The sequence below is a fragment of the Corythoichthys intestinalis genome, chromosome 4, assembly GCF_030265065.1.
Source record: "Corythoichthys intestinalis isolate RoL2023-P3 chromosome 4, ASM3026506v1, whole genome shotgun sequence".
Classification (NCBI taxonomy): Eukaryota; Metazoa; Chordata; class Actinopteri; order Syngnathiformes; family Syngnathidae; genus Corythoichthys; species Corythoichthys intestinalis.
The window spans coordinates 39,844,045-39,869,818 of record NC_080398.1 but is presented as its reverse complement, the minus strand read 5'-3'; the positions used below and the strand labels follow the sequence as shown (position 1 = coordinate 39,869,818).

General features: G+C 40.9%; 1 protein-coding gene across 1 annotated transcript in view; it reads left to right on the top strand.

Moving 5' to 3' along the window:
• LOC130914549 (myomesin-3-like) overlaps positions 1 to 25,774 on the top strand; it is a 193,708-nt gene that overhangs the window by 36,814 nt on the left and 131,120 nt on the right. Inside the window, exons 4-6 of the mRNA XM_057833824.1 lie at positions 18,881 to 19,034; positions 19,402 to 19,559; positions 22,584 to 22,676. Of these exons, the coding sequence (XP_057689807.1) occupies positions 18,881 to 19,034; positions 19,402 to 19,559; positions 22,584 to 22,676 (405 nt within the window). The remainder of the gene's footprint in view (positions 1 to 18,880; positions 19,035 to 19,401; positions 19,560 to 22,583; positions 22,677 to 25,774) is intronic.

Below are 25,774 nucleotides of genomic sequence, written 5' to 3'. Positions count from 1 at the left end.
ATCATTTATTTCGAACACATGAGCGAACGTGCTCTCCATGAGAGCCAAAGAGCTGTGAGGGAGAAGTTGAGAACAGGCCGCTAATGCCTCTTAACTTTCTTCTTCTTCTTCACACCGAACATAAATTACACGACAGCACACCCTGTGGCAAAACAATGCAGTACAGTTCCAATCAGTCATACAATAACACTCAACAGCTGGTTAACAGCATTTGCTAACGAAAAAAAAAAAAAAATTCTATTAGTGACACCACGAGAAATGACGAAGAATGTGTTTTACGGAGTGTAAAGCTTTCGGTTAGTGGTTTAGCGAACGTACCTCCAGTGAACATTTCAAAATAAAAGCATGTCATGTTCGTCATATAAATAACGATTTCAGGAGTTAATCCCACATACTTCAGAATTAATATAATATGTTGAGTAAATACTACAGAATATAGATTCTACACTAAGAATAGCTTTCAAATGACACTCTTTATGACAAATATGATTGGCAATGAATAATTATTATAATTATTATACTACTATTATATATAGTAGTATACTATAATAATAATAATGCTAGATTTTTTTTTAAGAAATGTTTTGAATAATGTTGGAAAGGCAAAGTCACTGTTCTGAATCTGTTTACTTTCCATTCTTTTGCACTAATAAATGCTATCAGCGTTTAACCTCATTGTTTATTTGAGATTAATTATTGTTGTTTACATGATTATTTGTACTTTAATTGAATGAATGAATTTAAGTGTTTCAAAATGGTTTTGTGAATGAATAAGCGTCAACAAAAGTTTCATTGCAAAATTAGTAAAAAAAAATATATATATATTATTAATTATTATTATTAAATTATTAGATTAGTCGACTAATTGTAAAACTAGTCGGCTGACTAATCCGGAGAAAATTTGTCGTTTAGGACAGCCTTAGTGTATATTTCCTCCACACCCTTTTCACCTTTTCAACCCCTGACCCATGAAGAGGGCCCCCGGATATGTTCGCCTTAGGCCCCAAAATTGCCAAGTCCGCCACTGGCCAAAACGTCCGCCATATTAGAACCCAATTCGTTTCACTATTAAGGGAATTATTATTATTATATTATTATTCCAATTTTTATTTATAATTAATTTGTTTTGCTGTATGTAATTGCCATTTGTAATAGTACCAGTAGTATTTATTAATGATTTAGTGTACGTTTTTGGGCTGTGGAATGAATTAATGGGATTATAATGTATTTTTATGGGAAAATCCTGCTCGACATACAACCATTTCGACTTACAAACAAGGTCCTAGAACGAATTAACTTCATATGTAGAGGTACCACTGTATTATAGATTGCAGCGTTTGCATTATATGCAAAGCTACAATCAAACACTAATTTTATCCTTGCAGATTGTCGGGAACACAACATGTCTAAAAGTTTGACGACACGAAGCAAACAAAATGAATAACAGCGGGCAACACATTTGGGATCTTAAAGGACAAGTGGAAAAATGCAGACAAATGAATACACCAGATAAGAAGGGGTGGCACCCAGTTGGAGATTTAATTGTGGTGGCAGGCACAAACATTTATCAAAAGCCTTCAAGGCGACGTTTCAAATCAGCAAATCAATCAAAGCCGCGGGAGGGAAATTTCATTCTGCATCTTATTTCGCCAAGCTTTTTGTAGACGCCAAATGGAAACCATTGAGAACTTGATGACTTCCTCCCTGGGTGATCACCATGTATAGCTCTACGCTCACAATATTCGAGTGGATTCTCTGGTCCTTCACCCTGAATGAAATTACAGCTGGATTTTCATTTCTTTTACGAACAAAACATCGGAAACCAAGGCTTTTTTCAAATGTTGCCCATTTGCGGGAGGCCAGCTTGCGGACACGTGTCCTTATTCATCCAAAAGACCCTCAATGGAGTCATTAAGCAGACCTTCTTTCAATCGCTCTAATGGATGCTTCCATTTATCCATTCATTTTTTTGTTTCGCTTTTTCTGATTAGCTGCTCGGTTAACCCGCGCCAAGCGCGATACAACCTGGGCTGGTCGCTAGGCCGTTGCAGGGCAGCAAAAGATAGACAAACAACCATTCACACTCGCATTGACGACCATCGAGAGTTGAATAGTGTGAAATTACCATGAAAATGGAAGCTTACGGAATATGGCAGGAAGTAGACGTGCCAACTATTCCACATTGTTGCCTTTCTCCAATTCAACTGAATTTAAAAGAAAGTTGAACGTGCGTAAAGCTGAGCCAAAACCTAGTTTTTTTTACCTGTACACGAGTACATTTTGTTCTACTTGAGACATTTCAACCGTATTTTTTTGGGTCATCTCGTCTCTTGTTAATTCGCCGCGTCGTTGGGCGCAGCTGTCGCATTATCCGGGTCAGAATCCGCTTATTGGCCTTGACATTTTCATGCTCTCTGCCTTGTGTTTAAACTTCTTTTCCCGCTGAGAGTCTGTCAGAGAATAGGTTGATTTATTTATCATTCGGGGAGATGGGGCATCATATCTGCCACCTTTTAATGCATCTCGTTATCATGGAAGGAGGGCAGAAATCCCTGCTCGGCTGTCATGTACGGATCTATAAATAATCCCAGACAATGCCTCTTCATTTAATTTACTCCCAAGAATGTCTGCTGTCCTGGTTGCACGTGTCTTACATTGCCTGAAGCAGTAGAAGGACACTCTTTGTGCTCAGAGACACTTTTTGATCCAGGGTCACTTGGTTTAGCTAAAAAATCAGAAATGCGCTTTAATTGCAGTTTTTCACTAAATAATTGTTATTCAGTTAGTCCCTGGGTTACGAACGAGTTCCGTTCCTACGCTGGCGACCTAACACAAATTTCCGCGGGAATCGGGATGAATCCTTTAAGTACCCCTAATCACCCCCTAAATCTCAAAATAACTATCAAAAAACATACAGTAAGGACCATAAGTATTTGAACCCCTTGTAATTTTGCAACTTCACCCACTTTTTTTTCAAATTTCAATCATGGATGCATTTCTACGTATTGAGACATAATCTAAATAACATAACATAATCTAAAACTCAAATTGTATGATTTTTCACTAATTTATTTGTAATTTACTGGGGTTAATAAGTATTTGTACCCCTGAGAAAATCAGTGCTAATACTTAGTGTAGAAGCCTTTGTTTGCAATTACAGAGATCAGACGCTCTCTGTAGTTCTTTACCAGGTCTTTACATATGGAAACTGGGATTTTGGCCCATTCCTCCACACAAATATTCTCTAGATCTGTCATGTTTCGGGGCTGTCGTTGAGAAACATGAAGAATCAGCTCCATCCAAAGATTTTCTACAGATTGAGGTCCGGAGTCTGGCTAGGCCACTCCAGAGCCTTGATATGCTTATTACGCAGCCACTCCTTGGTCAGCTAGGCTGTGTGCTTCGGATCAATGTCATGTTGAAAGATCTAGCCACGACTCATCTTCAAGTCTCTGACTGAAGGATGGAGGTTGTGCCTCAAAATCTGATGATACATTTCACCATTCATCCTCTGCTTTATACAAAGCAGTCGTAAAGTCTCCTTTGCCGAAAAGCAGCCCCAAAGCATGAGGTTTCCACCCCCATACTGCACAGTGAGGATGGTGTTCTTGGGGTTGTACTCATCCTTATTTTTCCTCGACATTCGACGAGTAAAGTAAATTAAAGGACCAAAAAGTTCTACTTTGCTCTCATCTGACCACATGACTTTCTCATAGATGGTCTCTGGTAAACTTCAGACGGGCCTTCACATGTACTTGCTTCAACAGAGGAACCTACTGAGCAATGCATGATTTTAAACCATTGCACCGTAGTGTTCTACTGACAGGAGCCTTTGAAACTGTGCATCCAGCTCTCTTCAGGTCATTGTCATGTAGTTCTAGGCTGAGCCCTCTTTTCTCATCATGAGTGATGCCCCAAGAGGAGAGATTTTACATGGAGCCCCAGTCCAAGGTAGATTATGCTTTCCAATTGTCTTATAGCCTTTTCCAGCTTTGTGGAGCTCAACATTTTTTCTCTGGTGCCTTTCAAAGCTCTCTTGTTTCCTTCATAAACTCTCTGGTCTTGCCCATGGTAGCAATTGGATTATGACTGACTGTGGAGTGCACAGGTGACAATAATGAGCTCATAGAGGTGGTTAGTGGATGTTTACTCATGGGGCGAAAGTGGATTTTTTTTTTTTTAAACTCTGTGAGTGTCATAATTATTGCTGATTTTCCCATGGGTACAAATACTTAGGATTATTCTAAAGATCATACTATGTGATTTCTGTATTTTTTTTAGATTATGTCTCCATGAGTGAAAATGCATCTATAATTGAAATTTTAGACCTCTACCTACAGTGGGGCGAATAAGTATTTAGTCAATCACCAATTGTGCAAGTTCTCCTACTTGAAAAGATTAGAGAGGCCTGTAATTGTCAACATGGGTAAACCTCAACCATGAGAGACAGAATGAGGGCAAAAAAAACAGAAAATCACATTGATTTTTAAAGAATTTATTTCCAAATTAGAGTGGAAAATAAGTATTTGGTCACCTACAAACAAGCAAAATTTCTGGCTGTCAAAGAGGTCTAACTTCTTCTACCGAGGCCTAACAAGGCTCCACTCGTTAACTGTATTAACTCATTCACTCCCAGCCATTTTCACCAGAGCAAGGCCCTTCGCTCCCGGTAGTTTTTCTGTATTTTGACGGATTTTGCAAGGCCCACAGAAATTTCTGTTCTATTACTATATAAACATGGAACCCACCAAAAGAAAGATTAGACTCTCTTCTTTCAGCAGAAAAAAGTAAGTTCATATCTTTTTCCATTCTTTAGAAATCAGCATTAGAAAATAGAATTTGAGCAAATTTCCAATTTCTGATGAAAAAACGGAGAAAATGAGCTTTTTGTAAACGCATACATTTCAAACATAACTTTAACTTTAACAGTTATTTTTTGCATTAGTTACATCCCAAACATCTGAATAATGTTTTCCTTTTACAAAATATCATGTGATGAATGAACAAGACAAATAGAGCTTTTGATTGCAAAGTAACAATTTGTTTACACGTGACTACTGAGAGATGACGCCTGTTGTCGCCAAGATGAGGCCGTTGTCGCCGCGTCTGCTGTGTAAACTTTTCCCTCATCGTTGTCTGTCTCACAAAGATGGATTATTTTTTAATCTTTGCGGGGTCTGCTTGGCGAGCCCGCTGCACCGTGGTCTCAGTCGTTTTGCTCCGTCGTCGTCTCGGTTGTTTTGTTCGGTTGTCCGCCTCCTGGCATACTGCCGCCAGCGCTCCGACCATGCTGCCCAGCCATTCATTGCTGTTGAATCGGGTTGCTGGTATTTACAAAATGCACTACTGCCCTCCAGTGGCCAGTTTTATTGCCTTGTTTTTTGTTTCTCAGATAGACCGCAAGCTATAGATTCTTCTTGTAAAAAAAAAAAAAAAAAAAAAACGCAAAAGACGTATAAATACGTTTTTGGGACAATGAAGCATTTAAAAATATAACATATTTATACTTTCTGGGAGCAAACGAGGTAATGGCACCTGTTTTAACTCATTATCGGTATGAAAGACACCTGTCCACAACCTCAGTCAGTCACACTCCAAACCCTACTATGGCCAAGACCAAAGAGCTGTCGAAGGACATCAAAGACAAACTTGTAGACCTGCATCAGGCTGGGAAGACTGAATCTGCAATAGGTAAAACGCTTGATGTAAAGAAATCAACTGTGGGAGCAATTATTAGAAAATGGAAGACATACAAGACCACTGATAATCTCCCTCGATCTGGGGCTCCATGCAAGATCTCACCCCGTGGTGTCAAAATGATAACAAGAACAGTGAGCAAAAATCACAGAACCGCACGTGGGGACCTAGTGAATGACCTACAGAGAGCTGGGACCACAGTAACAAAGGCTACTATCAGTAACACAATGCGCCGCCAGGGACTCAAATCCTGCACTGCCAGACGTGTCCCCCTGCTGAAGAAAGTACACTTCCAGGCCCGTCTGCGGTTTGCTAGAGAGCATTTGGATGAACCAGAAGAGGATTGGGAGAATGTGTTATGGTCAGATGAAACCAAAATAGAAGTTTTTGGTAGAAATACAGGTTCTCATGTTTGGATGAGAAAGAATACTGAATTGCATCCAAAGAACACCATACCAACTGTGAAGCATGGGGGTGGAAACATCATGCTTTGGGTCTGTTTTTCTGCAAAGGGACCAAGACGACTGATCTGTGACAAGGAAAGAATGAATGGGGCCGTGTATCGAGAGATTTTGAGTGAAAATCTCCTTCCATCAGCAAGGGCATTGAAGATGAGACGTGGCTGGGTCTTTCAGCATGACAATGATCCCAAACACACAGCCAGGGCAACAAAGGAGTGGCTTCGTAAAAAGCATTTCAAGGTCCTGGAGTGGCCTAGCCAGTCTCCAGATCTCAACCCCACAGAAAATCTGTGGAGGGAGTTGAAAGCCTGTGTTGCCCAACGACAGCCCCAAAACATCATTGCTCTAGAGGAGATCTGCATGGAGGAATGGCCAAAATACCAGCAACAGTGTGTGAAAAGCTTGTGAAGAGTTACAGAAAACGTTTGGCCTCCGTTATTGCCAACAAAGGGTACATAACAAAATAATGAGATGAACTTTTGGTATTTACCAAATACTTTTTTTCCCACCATGATTTCCAAATAATTTCTTTAAAAATCAAACACTGTGATTTTCTGTTTTTTTTTCCCACATTCTGTCTCTCATGGTTGAGGTTTACCCATGTTGACAATTACAGGCCTCTCTAATATTTTCAAGTGGGAGAACTTGCACAATTAGTGGTTGACTAAATACTTATTTGCCCCACTGTATATTAGATATGACTTGGTCGGCAGCTACAAATGGAAAAGAGTTATTGTGAGTTGCTGTCTGAAATTGAAGCGCAACAGTGCATAAAAATGGACAGTTTCGTGATGTTTCAGAAAAGTAAGCTATGATTCTAAAGCTGTGGGGTATTTTAATGAAATCACATCAATGAGAGTACAAGTTATTGGGCCATAAGGTAAGGAATAGTTCTCAGAGAGTGGTACAATATGTACTTTTTCACTACTCATTGAATTTTTGCTGTACCCTCATGGATGGTAGACATCCAGGCACTTAAGGGTATTATTGCTGGGTTTCAGGAAACTAAAACATTATATATCAAGTGGGAAATTTCCTACCTCCCAGCAGGCAGAAGTCAGTATTGCCCTTAAGATACTACTTTTCGCACCTATGACATTTGACTTTTACAACTTGAGAACATACTTTCACCTTTTGGGCCTTTCAAAAAATGCGTAGTTACATCGGAGTCCAGTAATAAGCCCGATGGGACAGGTCGAAGTGTGTGGTACCTTGAGGGATAGGAACCACTGACTTTCCAGTGAATAAAGCTCAAGCCTGCAAAAGTATTAGCAGACAAGCTGTCACGCCGCCGACTAAAGAAGACGAACAGTTATTTTTGAGTTGCCGAGAGTGAGCAAAGCCTGGGCACAAGTCATTGAGGATGACAACCCAAGCGCCCCAAAGACAAAATGTGACAGTAATGAGCCCCAGCTGCAGCAAAGCTCTGAAGCCAACTTTCCTTCTGATCAGAATTAGAATCAGAAATTCAGCTTTGTTGGCCAAGTATGTCAATATCATACAAGGAACCGGGTTGATTTAATTGGTTGATTTTCATTTCAATTTCATTTTTATTTGTTGAAATTCAAGTTATTTATGTAACCTTAGTGGATTTTTTTTTCATTACTGTATTTCCCATTTGCACCTCTTTGCTGAAAACAATCCAAAGCTAAACGCTAAATGTAGCAAAATTGCTAAGTAATGTAACTTGGGTTGCCAACTGTCCCGTACAAATGTATGCATCCCGTATTAAAGTGCATGTAACACGAAAAAGCATGTTTATTTCATAACACACGCGGTATTTTATGCTCCTGAATGATATGGACCGCTTGGATGTGTGTGGAAGCGATCGCTATATTTATTTAGTTTTTTTAATCCCGCGCCATGAAAATGAGTGACTTCCGGTTTCGGTCTTGCATTGAGGAGGAGGGCGCTGTGACGTGTACGGGTGAAGGCGTCCTCTTCACTAAACAGTGGTACTGTTGTGTATGAGGACTAAGGATTAAGCTGATTTTGCGGATTAATACGTTTATTTTTCGCATCACGCCAGCCAAACGGCTGCAGAAAAATCTTTATGAGGGAGAGGCGTGTGCGCCTTTTTGGAGTTTCAAAAGGTTCCCATTCACCATGGATATTGACCAAAACAAGCCCTACTACTGTGGGACCATTGGACTTACGAGGCAGTGAGTAAACATCTTGTTCTGTATTATGTCAAATATGAATACAGCGATTACAAAGTAAACACTACAAACTTTCTTTAAATAAAGGTCTACTTACGTTTGATCATTGATAGGCATATAAAAAGCTCTCCTCATGCACATTAGCTGCACGTTAGCTGCCCGACAACTGTAGCTGCCCTACTCTGGGGAACGAACTGTAAATTGCTCTACGCCGGGCGGTTTGCCGATCCCAAAGACAATCGACAACCCAGTCGTCATGTTAAATAATCCGGGCTAGTTATGTGTGATTTTCCGCTTCGAAGACTTTCAAACATCACTCGGTTCAGGTTAGCATGTCTGCTAGCTGTCACGCCTCTTGGTTTGTTTACATCCTCCGAAGCCGGGGAAGGGAAATGACATATGTCCCATTTAGGTGTCATAAAATATCGTTCGGGAGGTGCGACAGTAAAGGTGAAGTCGACAGTTTTGACCATTATGGAGTAATTTTGCCATGTCGTCCTGAATAGGTGCATTTTTATTATTTCATATTCCATTTAGCACAAGACTGTTATTTGTCATGACCATGCCATTAATTTAGCAACTGGGGAAAAATACTTGGATAAAAAGAATATCCTGTAAAAATATTGGAGTCAAGAGACTGAAACAATGACATTTTGCGGCTCTCTTCGTCGCGTTTTCCTCGTTCGGAATAATTCCCCCTCAGTGGGCTGAATAGTAAAACCGATGAGCCCAGTCACCCGCTGACGTCATCCACCTGTTGGAGACGCTAGAGCCCTATAATGGTAGGCGTGGCCAACCGGCAGATTAAAAGACTAATTTCTCGTCATCTGCGCTTTGCTAAATCGTCTCAAAATGATTCTAATTCACATAATAATGCTATTTAAGACTTTTTTTCTCCTGTTGTATGCTCTTTAAGCTTACAATAGACGCACTACGTCCCGTATTGTCATAAAAATCGAAAATTGCGTCCGATTTGGAGACCCAACGAATACTTGCTGCCTTACTTACTGCCCTTCAAGCCTCTCCTGCGTTCTGACCAATGAGCTGACAGAACAATGACAATACGAAATCCCACTCATCTTAGTGGTCGAGGTACTGTTGCTTGCCATGACGACAATGGAAGATGTTGAGTTAATTATCGAGGGTTGATTGAATATTTGCTTGATTGATTGAATATTTGCTTGTGCTCATATATACCTAATACATACATAATACATATTGCCATATTTTTTCTTATTTGATATAACCAGTAAATGATTATTGCTTGCTATACTAGGCCGTAGTATAATGTTTAAGTGTTACAAAGTGTTAAAAAGGGTTGGGGTGACAACTGCCTTGCTTCATGGCCGCAACATTGCGTAACTAGACCTTCTAGGACATCTTCAGCATCTTACGTCTGGACTTTCTTCTAGACTTTCGAGGACAATCTTCCATTCGAGGACATCTTCCATGGCCGCAGCGTTGCATAACTGAAGTGTCTGGGTCATTCTGACCACTTTACCTAAGTGCCCTTGCTTACACACGTTTATTTAGTTAGTTCCACCTACATGCTCACACATAGTCAACCAAAATCACATGGGTGTCTCCAGCTTGCTTTCCCCCTCCATTTAGGGCGGCACCCTTCTGTGTTAGGACAAACCCCTTAATAAAAGAAAGAGCAAGGAGGTTTTTTTTAGATCAATTTTGGTGACTGTACAGCGTAATCTAGCATTTCTCTGTCTAGTCCCTCCTTGCTCTCCTTGGCCAAGAAAACTGAGTGTCTTCTCTCCTTATTTTTGGGTAATTTTACAAATGTCTACCTAAGGGTCTATTTCTGAACTTGACAGAAGACAACATAACAGCTTGGGAGATAAGAGGTTTGAGTGAAGCTTGAGTAAAAAGCATGTTCAAAATGATGATGATAGGAATTATAATGGTAATGGGAATCCTATCCCATCAATACTTGGGAATAAAAGCAAGACAAATTATTTGATTGGCACAATTCAACACAATTCAGTGCTTTACATCACACAAAGATTCACCAACATAGATAAATAATTATTTCTATAAATCACATTGAATTAATTCGAAAAAAAATTTAAAATTGGAATCGGGAAATCGAAAAACCAAAACAAAAAAAACAAAAAAAGATCAAAAGCAAATAACTTGAAATTTGAATAGACAGTTATGAATATGCTGTGGTAATTATTGGCGTTGTTAGCCATAATTAGAAGGAGCTAACAGTTTGAGCACACTTCAAACTTTCACGCAACTTGTTCCAGGAATCCTGCTGCTTCAATGGAGATGTCAGATTATGCTCAATTTCTCCCAGAAAATGATTGCAATTACAAATGCTTTAGTTGTAATATCTTCATTTACTTTGCTTGCAATGAAAAAACCTTTCAAATTAAATCATTATCATTCTACACAAAACTCCAAAAATGGGCCGGGCAAAAGTATTGGCACCCTCAACCTAATACTTGGTAGCACAACCTTTAGACAAGATAACTGCAAATAACCGTTTCCGGTATCCATCAATGAGTTTCTTACAATCTGAAGGGTGCCTTCTCCAAACTGCCATTTTCAGATCACTCCACAGGTGTTCTATGGGATTCAGGTCTGGACTAATTGCTGGCCACTTTAGAAGTCTCCAGTGCTTTCTCTCCAACCATTTTCCATTGCTTTTTGAAGTGTGTTTTGGGTCATTGTCCTGTTGGAAGACCCATGACCTCTGAGGGAGACCCAGTTTTCTCACACTGGGCCCTACATTATGCCGCAAAATTTGTTGGTAGTCTTCAGACTTCACATTGCCACGCACACAGTCAAGTAGTCCAGTGCCAGAGGTAGCAAAGCAACCACAAAATGTCAGGGAACCTCTGCCATGTTTGACTGTGGGGACCATGTTCTTTTCTTCGAAGGCCTCACTTTTTTCCCTGTAACCTCTATGTTGATGCCATTTCCCCAAAAGCTCTACTTTTGTCTCATCTGACCAGAGAACATTCTTCCAAAACGTTTTTAGCTTTCAGAGGTAAGTTTTGGCAAACTCCAGCCTGGCTTTTTTTATGTCTCTGGGTCTGAATTGGGGTCTTCCTGGGTATCCTACCATATAGTCCCTTTTCATTTAGACACCGACGGATTGTACGGTTTGACACTGTTGTACCCTAGGACTGCAGGACAGCTTGAACTTGTCTGGATGTTAGTCGAGTATCTTTATCAATCATCTGCACAATCTTTCATTGAAATCTCTCGTCAATTTTTCTTTTCTGTCCACAGTGCCATGGGCTTTACACTTATTGATGACACTGCGCACGGTAGACACAGGAACATTCAGGTCTTTTGAGATGGACTTGTAACCTTGAGATTGCCCATGCTTCCTCACAATTTTGCTTCTCAAGTCCTCATACAGTTCTTTGGTCTTCTTCCTTTTCTCCATACTCAATGTAGTACACACAAGGACACAGGACAGAGGTTGAGTCAATTTTAATCCATTTTAACTGGCTGCAAGTGTGATTTAGTGATTGCCACCACCTGTGATTTTTCTAAAAGTGCCAATACTTTTGTCTGGCCAGTTTTTGGAGTTTTGGGTGAAATGATAATCATTCTCTTTTGTGTTTTTTCATTGCAAGCAAAATCAGTGAAGATGTTACCACCAAAGTGTCACGTCTCGGAAGTCTTGTTAATGTTTTGGGTTGGTTCAAGTCAGATCCTTTTGCCTCCTTAAGCAGACTTTACTTCGTGCTCTTGCCAATCAGGCTGATCATGTCCACCTGTGACCCTCTGTATATATAGACCCTACCCACGTGACGTCACAACTCCGCCCTCCTGACTGTTGCCGCCCAATTGTCCGTCAACACATCGTGTTTACCTGTTACGGCTACGTACATTCCTCCTATTTACGGCGTGTTTTTCTGCTCGTTAACATTAATAATCAAAATGGTGAAGGCGTGTGTGGCGGTCGGTTGCAATAACAGAGAAGATAGACGGAGAGACTTGAAGTTCTACCGGATTCCGAGAGACCCGGAGAGGAGAGAGCGAGATGGGCTGCTGCAATTCGACGAGAAAACTGGGCTCCAAACGATTACCACAGATTATGTAGTAGTCATTTTATATCTGGTAAGATGCATTTAATATATATTTAGAGGGTTTTGGGCTGACAACCACAATTAAGATCATTGCTAGGCTAATCGCCGACAACATACACGTATGTATGTAGTGAGAGTGCTATCGCTAAACCATATAAACATTAAAAGCCCTAGCTCCATTGACAAATGACATGAAATACATTAGACTTGACAGTGGATGTTAGCAAGAACAAAAGATTTTGAATTGAAAATTTCGTAACTCACCTTTCCAAGCACAAGATAGATTCCTGCCGAATTTTCGTGGACGAGGACCTGTTTCACCCAACCAGCAACGAAGTATTTATAAGCCTCCAAGCTCTTAAAGTTTTTCAAACTTTCGTGAGAATAGGCTGATTTTGTGTGGACAAGATAGTTGTAAATATCAGGGTAGCTAGCAGATGTCAGGCAAAGACGGCGAAGACAGCGGGTTGAAAAACATCGATTTAGGCATCAAATATGGATCTGGCGAATGGATAAACTGAAGCTTTTCCACATAACGCCTTTTATGCAACGCATCCAGTGAGTTCACGGCATCCGAAAGCACCGGGTCTTCCATGAAATGCATTATAAATTGCTCGATCAATTGAGACCATTGATAATACAGACACAAAATGATGGACAATGGGGCGGAACAATACAGCGATCAGGTGATTTTGTGACGTCGGTGGGTAGGGTCTATAGCCTGCAGCTAACCATGCCCAGTGCCGGTTTGTCTTGTATCCTGCCATGTTCCATGTCACCAGCTCATGTAAGCCTTTTCTTGACTAAGATTTATGTTGAGTTCAAATGCCCACTTTTGTTACTTAGTTGACTTTGCTCAGAATTTTGGTATCCAGCAAGTGCTGTGACTTTTTGTTGACTTTGCTCAGAATTTTGATATCCAGCAAGTGCTGTGACTTTTTGTTGACTTTGCTCAGAATTTTGGTGTCCAGCAAGTGCTGTGATTTTTCGTTCTCTTTTTGAACCCGTATGAACTGAAAATAAATATTTTTGTTTAAACGGAACATTCGTGCATTTGGATCCTTAGTGAGTCCTTGTCACAAAGCATTTGTAATTGCAATCATTTTCTGGTTGAGATTGTTATCTGACAAAATCTCAGGGGTGCCAATACTTTTGGCCAGCAGTGTAATCACTAAGTAATGTTTGGACACAAAGTTGAGCCTAGAATTGAACGTAAATAAACTGGAAATTCACGGAGAAGTGTGGAAAAATGAAGCTACCCATGAGTGTCAACAATAAGATTCATTGTGCATGTAAACGCAGTCATTGTGTCTCTACATGGTTTCTCCAGCATCATTTCCTCCGAGGCGTAACGTTGGAGTGGCAGATGAACGCGGGAATGTTTTGTCTTGACAGGAGCTGTCCTCTACATTGCTTGTAAATATTAAAAATGTCCTCCGGAGCAGAAATTAAGCCATAAACAATCTCCCTCCCGCAAGCTGGACGTGCTCTCGGTCCTTTTGCTTTAACGTTGATAGACTTATACTTGATTAAAAAAGAATCAGTGACATGAAAGGTCACAAACAGCACTGAAAGGGGCCGCTACATTTTCAGAGCGTGACTTTGCACTCGTGAGCACCCATGTGGATTCTTGCCGTTGTGTATTTCACTGCCAATTATCTTAACTATTTGTTCAGCCCTTCATGCCAGAGTAGTCGTCATAGATCAGAGCGGCGTTTGTGAATATTTAATCGGGAGATAGATCACGAAAAGCACGCCCCTGGCGTTGAGAGTTCCGTATTAAAACGTTCTATTTATGCGTGTTTAAGTGTCGCGCTCGGTTGCGAGCGCACTACAACATAGATGGGAAGGCACATTAAAAGAAAAATAAATGTATTCGTGTCATCACGGACCAGTAGAATCGCTTATTCTGCTTCGTGATTAAATATGAAGGCCTTTAAGGTTGTCTGGGAACATTTTTCTTCTTATATTGCACTGCATCTGTAAGAATAGACAAATAGGGACCATAGGCGGAGTTTGACTTTTGGGGCGGGGAGGGCACTACATGTTGATGACCCCGAAACGCAGTGTCAGCAATGAAATTAACTTACAAGAATATTTATATTAATAAGTTGACAATGAGCGTTTTTCCTATCATTCTTGAGGAGAATTCTAAATCAGGCAGCTTAGGCAATACTTTTCGCCAAGATCGTCATCCATTGAATATGGTACGCCCGCCGGTGTCGTGCCAATGTAGTTACCCCAGTCAAAAATTGTATCCCCTGGGCGGACCCATGTGGAGGTAGATTTGTGTATTTATTATTCAATCAAGAAAAAAAGTCGCTCTAATCCCCCCCAAAAAATGTGTTTGATTGCAAAAATACATTTGAAATACGGCTGTTAAAATTATCGTGTTAACGGGCGGTAATTGATTTTTTAAATTAATCACGTTAAAATATTTGACGCAAATAACGCACATGCCCCGCTCAAACAGATTAAAATGACAGCACAGTGACTTGTCCACTTGTTACTTGTGTTTTTTGTCTCCCTCTGCTGGCGCTTTATGGTTTGAATTACGATTAATTACGATTAATTAATTTTTAAGCTGTGATTAACTTGATTAAAAATTTGAATCGTTTGACAGCCCTAATTTGAAACTTTAAAAAAATGCATGTGAAAGCTATTTTTTCTTTTTTTTTTTTTTTTTTTTTTTTTTTTTTTTTGATTGAAGTGTTTTGTTTTTTGTTTTTTTGATTGAAGCAACTTTTTTGATTAAAGTAATGTCGATTTGATTTTGGGCCACATTTTGGCTAGGACATTTTTTGTCTTTATTATTCAATCAAAAAATAAGTTGCTTCAAAAAATATATTTTCTTTTTTATATATATATATATATTATTTATTTATTTTTTATTATTATTATTGTTTTTTTTTTTTTTTTTTTTTTTTTTTTCAAAAAAGAAAAATCGAAAAAAGAAAATTTTCAATCATGGAAAAAATTTTCGAATGCGAAAAAATATTTGAGATTGAAAATTTTGCATTTGAACACTTAATTTTGTATCGAAAAAGTTTTCTTCGATTGAGGCAATCCTTTTTGTGTTTGGTCAATATTATGTGTCTAAATCATTTAATCCCCAAAGGAGTTGCTTCAATCCAAAAAAAAAAAAATTAAATCAAAGAAAAAAATCATTTGAAAAATAAAACTGCCCTCCCCTATTTTTCTTATTTATTTTATTCTATTTTTTTTAATTATATGCAAAGAAAATGACCGTTTAAGTTGCTAGTCACATGATCTCTTCGAAGTCTAATTTTGACCCATTATAAAAATATAATTTTTTGTTCATTTAATTTATTTTTGTTGCAGTTTATTGCTTTACAATTTGTATATACCGTATGCAGCACTCAATTATTTGCAATGACACTTTTCGGCCACCAGGGGGACCAGACCCTGACCCCCCCCCCCCCCTTAAAATCCGCTTATGATAGAGACGCCTTCATGTTTGTGTGTACAAGTAAAGGCCTCCCTCCCTATCTTCACTCGAGACCACCAATTTTGGATATGCATTTTAATCAGCCTTCTGTGACAGGTTCATGTTGTGTTAAACCACTTTACTGCCAGCTACAGCAGTTCACTACCGCACTTTTCTGGCAGGAAAATAAGGGCGCCTCTCGTGATTGCACACACTCACAAATGTCAGTTATCTCGCTATCAAGCAACGGGGTATTGCAAAGTAGGGGACCGTTCATACCTAAGAAGCACCAGCGAGAGATTTTTCAAGCAAATCAACGGTGACGGCAAGGCGAGACAGAAAAAGACCGACCTTTGGAAATCTCTCAAGTAGTGCGAGAGCGGCGCTCGTTTAAAATGACACGGCGGCAGTCGAGCGCGGACCTCATCAAGTTGTCAAATGTTGCGATAAAGCATTTGTCTGTGACTGCGCTGACAACAGGAACGAAATTTCAATCAATGTTAAATGGCAATTGTTTTTCTCTCTAGCCCAAACATCTCTGAAATGATGTTTCCACGGCTTTTCTTTTTATTGCTTACATTGGCAATCAACAACTTTTTAAACTCTTTACCTTTTTGCATTTTTTTTTTTAGTTCAGCTACTTTATATTTATATTCTCCTTTCAAGTTTGCTACTATTTTTTAAACCTGACCTGTTCAGCTACAGTGGTATGAAAAAGTATCTGAACCTTTTGGAATTTCTCTCATTTCTGCTTTAAATCACCATCAAATGTGATCTGATCTTGTCAAAATCACACCGATGTAAAAACAGTGTCTGCATGAACTAAAACCACCCAATCCCGGGCTTCGGCCTTCCCAAAAAACATGCATGGTAGGCTGATTGAACACTCTAAATTGAGTGTGCGTGTGCATGAATGGTTGTATGTGTCCTTGTGCCCTGCGATTGGCTGGCAACCAGTACCCTAAAGAGTATTTGAAATCCATTTTTACTAATCAATTTACTCAGGTGTGTGCTCAATCACGGATGAGTGGTTTAAAGCTGCCCTGCCCACTATAAAACACGCACCTGGTATGATTTGTCTTGATGAGATGCATTGTCTGATGTGCGTTGTGGCTCGAAACAGTTATCTGAAGACCTGTGATCAAGGATTGTTGATTTGTATAAAGCTGGGAAAAGATACAAAACCATCTCTAAAAGTCTGGATGTTCATCAATCAACAGTCAGAGAAGTTGTCTACAAATGGAGAGAGTTTGGCACTGTTGCTTCTCTCCCAAGGAGTGGCTGTCCACCAAAGATTGCACCAAGAGTTCAGCGCAGAATACTCAGAGAGGTAAAAAAAAAAAACCTAGAGTGTCTGCTTAAGACTTTTAGAAATCACTGGCACAGTCCAAGATCTCTGCAGACATCAACTATATATAAAACTATGGCCAAGAATATCGCTCATGGGCTGACGCCACAGAGGAAGTCACTATTGTCTAAAAAAAAAACATTTAATGTTTGCAAAAAGGCACTTGGACAAGCCACAGAAGTTTTGGCAAAATATTTTGTGGAATGATGAAACCAAAGTTGAATTGTTTGAGAGTAACACTCGTCATGTGTGGAGGGAAAATGGAACGGCTCACCAACCGTTTAGCCCCGCCTGCCATTATAGTGCTCTAGCGTCCCCAGCTGGATAATGATGTCGGCAGGGTAATGATTTCAGCTAATTTAGAATTCAGCCCATTGAGTGGGAAGATTCAGAACGAAGAAAACGCGACAGAGACCAGCAAAATGTCATCATTGTTTCAATCTCTCTCCTCCAATATTTTTACAGGATATTCTTTTCATCTAAGTATTTTTCCCCAATTGCTAAATACAGTGGGGAGAACAAGTATTTGATACACTGCCAATGGGAAAACCCATTGGCAGTGTATCAAATACTTGTTCTCCCCACTGTATATGGTATGGTCATGACAAATAACAGTCTTGTGCTGAATGGAATATGAAATATTAAAAATGCATTTATTCAGTACAACAGGGCAATATTACTACATAACTGTCAAAACTGCTGACTTCTTAACCTCCCGAATGGTATTTTATGCCACCGGAGTTAGTCCGGCTTTTGTCATTTCCCTGCCCCGGCTTCGGAGATGGAGGAAAGAGCGTAAACAAAACAGGAGGCGTGACAACTAGCCGAAGTGCTAACCTGAACCCATCAGCTTGTCTTTTTCTTGCCTTCCGAAAACGAAAAATCACACAAAACTACCCTTACTCTTGTGACACATGGCAGTGGGGTTGAATGTCTTCACCGATCGGGAAAAAAACATTCTGACGCTCGAGGACGAAGGACGCATTTCTGCGTCCTTTTTGGTATACTGGGGGCGGGTTTCAGTAAGCTTCGGCTTCTCCCGTCTGCCCTTTTCTTTTCGGGCTGAAAATGCCTGAAGGGAAAATAAATAAATACTTTTTTTTTTTAATGCAAGCCACCTCCTTATAAAACATGTGCCATGATCCCAATATTTGACATAATACAAAACACGTAGTTTACTCACTTCCTCATTGGTCTAATGGTCCCACAGTTGTTGGACTTGTTTTGGCCATTCTCCGCGGTGAACGGGAACTTTTTGAACCCATAAAGGCTCACACGCCTCTCTCTGGTGCAGCAACAAAAGCCTGCAGCACATTGGGCTGGCGTGATGCAAAAAATAAACGAATTCATCTGCAAAATCAGCTGAATCAGCAGTCCTTCTGCATGCTATGTAGTAATGGCTGTATTGTGAGATGGTTACCTGGCTGACGTCACATTCTTCCTCAATCCAGGAAGTCACGCATTTTCACGGCGCGGGATTAAAAAAAATTGAATAAATAAATCGATCGCTTCCACACACATCCGAGCGGTCTATTTATTTTAGGAACATAAAATACCGCGTGAAATATGAAATAAACATGCTCTTTGCTATCATAGGCACTTTAAGTGTGAAATCTTAGCCCTAGCATGAGCCATTAAATCCCACTGAATATATTATAATTCTTAGCAATCATTAATTTGATTATTTTCCAATTGCGCCTTGCCAGGGAGATCCTGAGGGAAACTCGAGCGGCTGGGGAATGCTATCAACGGGACAAGTGGACAATGTTTGGGAACGAGGCGGAGAAGCTGGAGGTGGGAATGATCCAGAGCCGACGTCTGCTACGCACCCGGGTAGACAAAATGGCACTTCGGAAAGCGGTAATCCAAAAAATTAAATATATTCCATACTTTTTTGGTTCAACAAGTTTTCATGATCACATCCTTGTACAATACACATGATTATTTAATATTACTCCAGTTTTGTTGAGTCCTGTTCATATTTTATAAATCATCTCACTCCCATATGAATTCACTTGCTGGATTTGAAAACCATGCTGTCCATTCTAATGATTATTTTTTCTTGACTCTTTCATACTCCTCAACCAAGGTCAACAAACATATTATTTCTGTATAATGGAGCTCATAATAGCTAATTTTATAAACTGAGTGATATCATCTTCGGACCTTAGCATTTTGACTTATGTGCAATATTGTGCAAATGAAGCTGAGTTTTTGGATGCTTCAGGCTCAAAAGAAGGCGTGCGAGCACTTGGATTATCTGGAGCGTCTAAGTCAGAAGGTGCCAGACTTCGGCGTTCCCCTGAGGGCTCACACTGTCTGGGAGGGCATGACTGTGCAGCTCGCCTGTGTGGTCCAGGGATGCCCACCCCCGCAGGTCACATGGTATGATGTTCCATACTTTTTTTTACTTTAGTCGGCCAAACAAAAACTTAAGATTGTCTTCTTAGGATCAAACTGACTGACTAACACTGGTGGTTAGCAGGCAAAATATCGAAAGGATGATATATCAGTTATCAATAAGGATATGCTAACAAAGTCTTCCATTAGAATAGTGTCTACATTGCGTCACTGGCTGCCATTAACGGCGCCAGACATCCAATTCATTTTTGAAACCAGAGCATTCACAGAAAAATCATAACCATACGTTTTTCTGCCGTTCAAAATGAATGGAAAATTTGGACGTTCATAGCCTTACTTGGGTGCCAGTTGAATGTCAATGCGTTGTAATAGTAAGTGTATGGTCAAAAATCACAACCACACGTTTTTCTGCCATTCAAAATGAATGGAAAATTTGGACGTTCATAGCCGTCAGTGGCATTGCCTGACTAGGTTGTCAGTTGAATTTCAATGCACTGTAAAAAATCACTGTAAAAATCACAGCCACACGTTTTTCTGCCATTTAAAATTAACGGAAAATTTGGACGTTCATATCCGTCAATGGCATAGCCTTACTTGGGTGCCAGTTGAATGTCAATGCGCTGTAATGAAAGTGTATGGTTAAAAATCACAGCCACACGTTTTTCTGCCATTTAAAATTAATGGAATATTTGGACGTGCATAGCTGTCAATGGCTTGGATGTGCGTGTCACATGCCAAAAAAAAAAAAAAAAAAAAAAAAATGCATCATGGCAACAAAAAAAAAATGCCACATGCCAAAATCCATTTTGCCGCATACCAAAAAAAATAACACATGTCAAAAACATGCCACATGCCCAAAAAAAATGCCACATGCCAAAATCCATTTTGCCGCATCCCAAAAAAAAATACCACATGTCAGAAACATGCCACATGCCAAAAAAAAAATCAATGCCACGTGCCCAAAATCCATTTTGCCACTTACCAAAAAAAAATTTTTTTTTAAATGCCATATGGCAAAAAAAAAAAAAATGCCACATGCCAAAATCCATTTTGCCGCATACCAAAAAAATAGCACATGTCAAAAACATGCCACATGCCAAAAAAAAAATGCCACATGCCAAAATCCATTTTGCCGCATACCAAAAAAAAATACCACATGTCAGAAACATGCCACATGCCAAAAAAAAATAAATGCCACGTGCCCAAAATCCATTTTGCCACTTACCAAAAAAAAAAAATTTTTTAAATGCCACATTGCAACCAAAAAAAAAAAAAAAATGCCACATGCCAAAATCCATTTTGCCGCATACCAAAAAAAAATACCACATGTCAGAAACATGCCACATGCCAAAAAAAAATAAATGCCACGTGCCCAAAATCCATTTTGCCACTTACCAAAAAAAAATTTTTTTTAAATGCCACATTGCAAAAAAAAAAAAAAAAAAAAAAATGCCACATGCCAAAATCCATTTTGCCGCATACCAAAAAAATAGCACATGTCAAAAACATGCCACATGCCAAAAAAAAAAAATGCCACGTGCCCAAAATCCATTTTGCCACTTACCAAAATTTACCAAAATAAAAAAAAATGCCACATGCCAAAATACATTTTGCAACATGGCAACAAGGAAAACGGCAGCTAAAACGAACGCGGCTATATAAGCTAGCAGGCTAATAGCAAGCCAACAGGGGGTACCGCCGAGCCCGCACCGTTTCTTTCTCTGCCTTCTTGTAATGGTAACTGGCGTTCACCCCCACTTCCCAACATGAAAGCAACATTCGAAACTAACAGAAAGTAGCGCTGGCGTGACGTCAAACAAGTCCGAGTGCAACAAAGGAAAGCGGACCACACATACAGTATAATAAAATACCAGACATGCATAGCAATTAGAGATCAACTATTTAGATTTAATAAATAACAAAATTAAATGACAAATAACATACTATACTTACCATCAATGCTGAGAGGTGGCAAACAAGACACAGTTTCGCGACTTAAAAAGAAAAAAAGAAAAAACAACTGGAGAAAAAACGGCGGACGAAACACCGGCGTCCTAAAGTCGAAACCATGTTAGTCGGGTACGTTGTAACCCAGGGATTGCATGTACATTGTTTTTCAATGAATTATACCCACCTGGACGCCACGAACTGCATGTTAAAAAAAAAGGGACTTTCAGAGACTTTAAGAGGACGCTCACCATTAGCATTAGACTAATGCTAACGCAAACGTGAACGCTATGCTAATGCTACGAGTTACATTTAGTGTATGAAGATCACTCAGCACAGACATTTAAAGGCTAAAGCAACACTGCATATTCTCTCTTGCCAAGATAAGAAAGCAAATGTTACCGTACGTGTTTCAAAACAAGCAAGCCTGGCTAAGTACAAATTGTGAACATGTGACGGAAACTATGGCGCATTTCCGTCTCGTAGTCGTCTCGTCAGACAAAAACTGTCATTCGTCTTGTTATGTTTTACTCTCCCAAAACACATTTTTAGCTCGTTATTGTCCTGAAAAAATTGTTTGTCGATGAAATATTTCTATAATAACAATGATATCGAGTTAGAGTCTCACCATTGGCTTTCCTGCTTGGCGTTCACACATTCTCCCTGTGTTCATGCGGGTTTTCTCTGGGTACTTCTAACATCCTCTCATCCAAAGTCAGCTAACCCGCAAATCTAATGAGGACACGCGTTTTTGAAGATGGATGATAGATGCTACATGTTTTGCAATATTCATTCAGCATAATGATGGAATGGAGTAGAGATGGAGGACAGAATTAAAATTCCCTGATGAAGACACTTAAGCCAAGACACGTAAAAATTATATTAAATATATATAAAAATATTTCATCTTCAAAAGTTACTCATGCTTTGTCGGAAATTAATACTCAGGATGCTGGATGTGATGAGGCGCAACTACTTCAGCATCACAAGAATCAAAAAGTAGTATTTCATTAGTTCCCAAAGGTGGCATGATAATCTTTTGTGAGGAAAATTTATCTTTTTGTTATGTGGAACCAATTGTCCATTAATCCTGTCTTGAAGGTACAAAGACGGTGCGCTGCTGACGAAGCCTAAGATGCCGTGGAATTACAGCCTTCAGCAAGCGTTTGGTCTTAATTACCTTGAGATCAGACGGTATGTCACTGAAAACCATTTCTGTTTACGTTCCAGAAATATTCCTTATACAGCTACATCTGCCTACTACTTTATTTGTACTACAGTGGGGCAAATAAGTATTTAGTCCAATTGTGCTTCCACAAATTGAGCAAGTTCCCCTACTTGGAAAGATTAGAGAGGCCTCTAATTGTCAACATTGGTAAACCTCAACCATGAGAGACAGAATGTGGGGAAAAAAAGCAAGGAAATTACATAGTTTGATTTTTAAATAATTTATTTCCAAATTAGAATGGACAATAAGTATTTGGTGATCTACAAAGAAGCAAGATTTCTAACTTCTTCTTACGAGGTCTAACGAGGCTCCACTCGTTACCTGTATTTACGGCACCTGTTTTAACTCATCGGTATAAAAGACACCTGTCCACAACCTCAGTCAGTCACACTCCAAACTCCATTATGGCCAAGACCAAAGACCTGTCGAAGGACACCAGAGACAAAATTGTAGACCTGCACCAGGCTGGGAAGACTGAATCTGCAATAGGTAGAAAGCTTGGTGTAAAGAAATCAACTTTGGGAGCAATTATTAGATTATGGAAGACATACAAGACCACTGATAATCTACCTCGATCTAGGGCTCCATGCAAGATCTCATCTGGTGGCGTCAAAATGATAAGAACGGTGAGCAAAAATCCCAGAACCACACGAAGGGACCTGGTGAATGACCTACAAAGAGCTGGTACCACAGTAACAAAGGCTCCTATCAGTAACACAATGCGCCGCCAGAGACTCAAATCCTGCACTGCCAGACGTGTCCCCCTGCTGAAGAAAGTACACACCCAGGCCCATCTGCGGTCCGCTAGAGAGCATTTGAATGATCCAGAAGAGGACTGGGAGAGTGTGTTATGGTCAGATGAAACCAAAATATAACTTTTTGGTAGAAACACAGGTTCTCATGTTTGGAGGAGAAAGAATACTGAATTATATCCGAAGAACACCATACCTACTGTGAAGCATGAGGGTGGAAACATCATGCTTTGGGGCTGTTTCTCTGCAAAGGGACCAGGACGACTGATCTATGTAAAGGAAAGAATAAATGGGGCCATGTATCGAGAGATTTTGAGTGAAAATCTCCTTCCGTCAGCAAGGGCATTGAAGATGCGACGTGGCTGGGTCTTTCAGCATGACAATGATCCCAAACACACAGCCAGGGCAACAAAGGAGTGGCTTCGTAGGAAGCATTTCAAGGTCCTTGAGTGGCCTAGCCAGTCTCCAGATCTCAACCCCAAAATCTGTGGAGGGAGTTGAAAGTCTGTGTTGCCAAACGACAGCCCCAAAACATCACTGCTATAGAGGAGATCTGCATGGACGAATGGGCCAAAATACCATCAACAATGTGTGAAAAGCTTGTGAAGAGTTACAGAAAATGTTTGGCCTCCGTTATTGCCAACAAAGGGTACTGTCAGGAAGTGCTGGGCGGGCAGGTGTGTGGACCCAAACGCAGGAAAAGTGAAGCGAGGCAATAAAGGCGGTGGTGAACTCAAAAAATATTTTAATAACAACTAACCAAAAGCACAAAGTACAACTAAAAGGACCGGGAATCAAAAAGGCAATGTTCAAACCAAACCTCACTTAAACAGAGGGACTGGTACACGAGGGCGTGGACAGGACTTGAAATTGACGTTCGCATAGACATAGACATTGACAATGACGCAACAAGGACTGAAAAGAAACTGGGAGCTTATATACACACGCAGACAAAGAGTAACGAGACAATGAGGAACAGATGGGTGACACAGGTGGACGCAGATTGGAGGATACACAAGGAGCGGTACACCAGGTAAAATCAATGGCAATTACAAGGACACACTAGGAGGGAACCAACACCAAACCTAACAGTAACCCCACCCTCAAAAGACGGATCCCAGACATCCCGAAGAAACAAAGTCCCAAACACTTTGAGAGCAGAAGGTTGCTCGGAGGAGGGAGCAACACCAGCCTGTCAGGGCCAGTCAGGCGGGCGTCCAGGACGCCAGACATGGGCTGACCGCAAGGGTCGATCTGGAGGGTGTCCAGGGCGCCAGACGTTGGGCGACCGCATGGGCCGATCAGGCGGGCGTCCCAGACGAGGAAGTGCTCGGTCGTTCATGCCGCCAAGCCGCGGCAAGAAGCGGGGAGTAGCATCGTCGGGGCGAGGGCTAGGAACTTCGGAGTCTGCTGGCAGGACAGCAGCGGTGTCGTCGGCGTCTGCTGGCGGGACAGCAGCGGTGTCGTCTGTTGGCGGGACGGCAGCGGTGTCGTCGTCGTCTGCTGGCGGGACGGCAGCGGTGTCGTCGGCGTCTGCTGGCGGGACAGCAGCGTGGTCGTCTGCTGGCGGGACAGCAGCGGAGCCGCAGGAGACTCCGGGGAGTCTGCTCTGCGAGGAGACGGCGCGGGAGGAACTTGACTGCGGGGAGACGGCGCGGGATGAACTTGACTGCGGGGAGTCGCCGCAGGAGCCTCGGGAAGCAACGACGTCAGCACCGCCGCACACCGTCGGCGTTGACGACCACGCCGAGGCCTTTGCCGAGCGCCTTCAGTTGGCAGGGGCTGCATAATAGCCCCATTAGGCCGCAATGAGCCTGGGCGATTCTTCAGACCACCCCGGGGTGGTCCCCGATAGATGGCCCAACGGGATCCCAGGTAGGAGTCTTTGGCGATGAGCTCCGAACGGGACACGGAGTGCGGAGGGTGGTAAGAAAAATAATCAGGGGAAACGGAAGGCGTAAAATCAAAATCCGGGTCTGAGTCAGAATCAGAATAAAGGAGGTCATATAAATTGTGATCCTCCTCAAAGTCTGAAAAATCGGAGTCCAAAAAAATGTGTTGTGGTCTGTGGGTGGGTTGAGGGTGTCGGCGTGCCGGCTGAAGATGAATCTTTCCCGCTGGGTCCAGGAGTGGTTGCGTCATTCTGTCAGGAAGTGCTGGGCGGGCAGGTGTGTGGACCCAAACGCAGGAAAAGTGAAGCGAGGCAAAAAAGGTGGTGGTGAACTCAAAAAACGTTTTAATAACAACTAACCAAAAGCACAAAGTACAACTAAAAGGACTGGGGATCAAAAAGGCAATGTTCAAACCAAAAC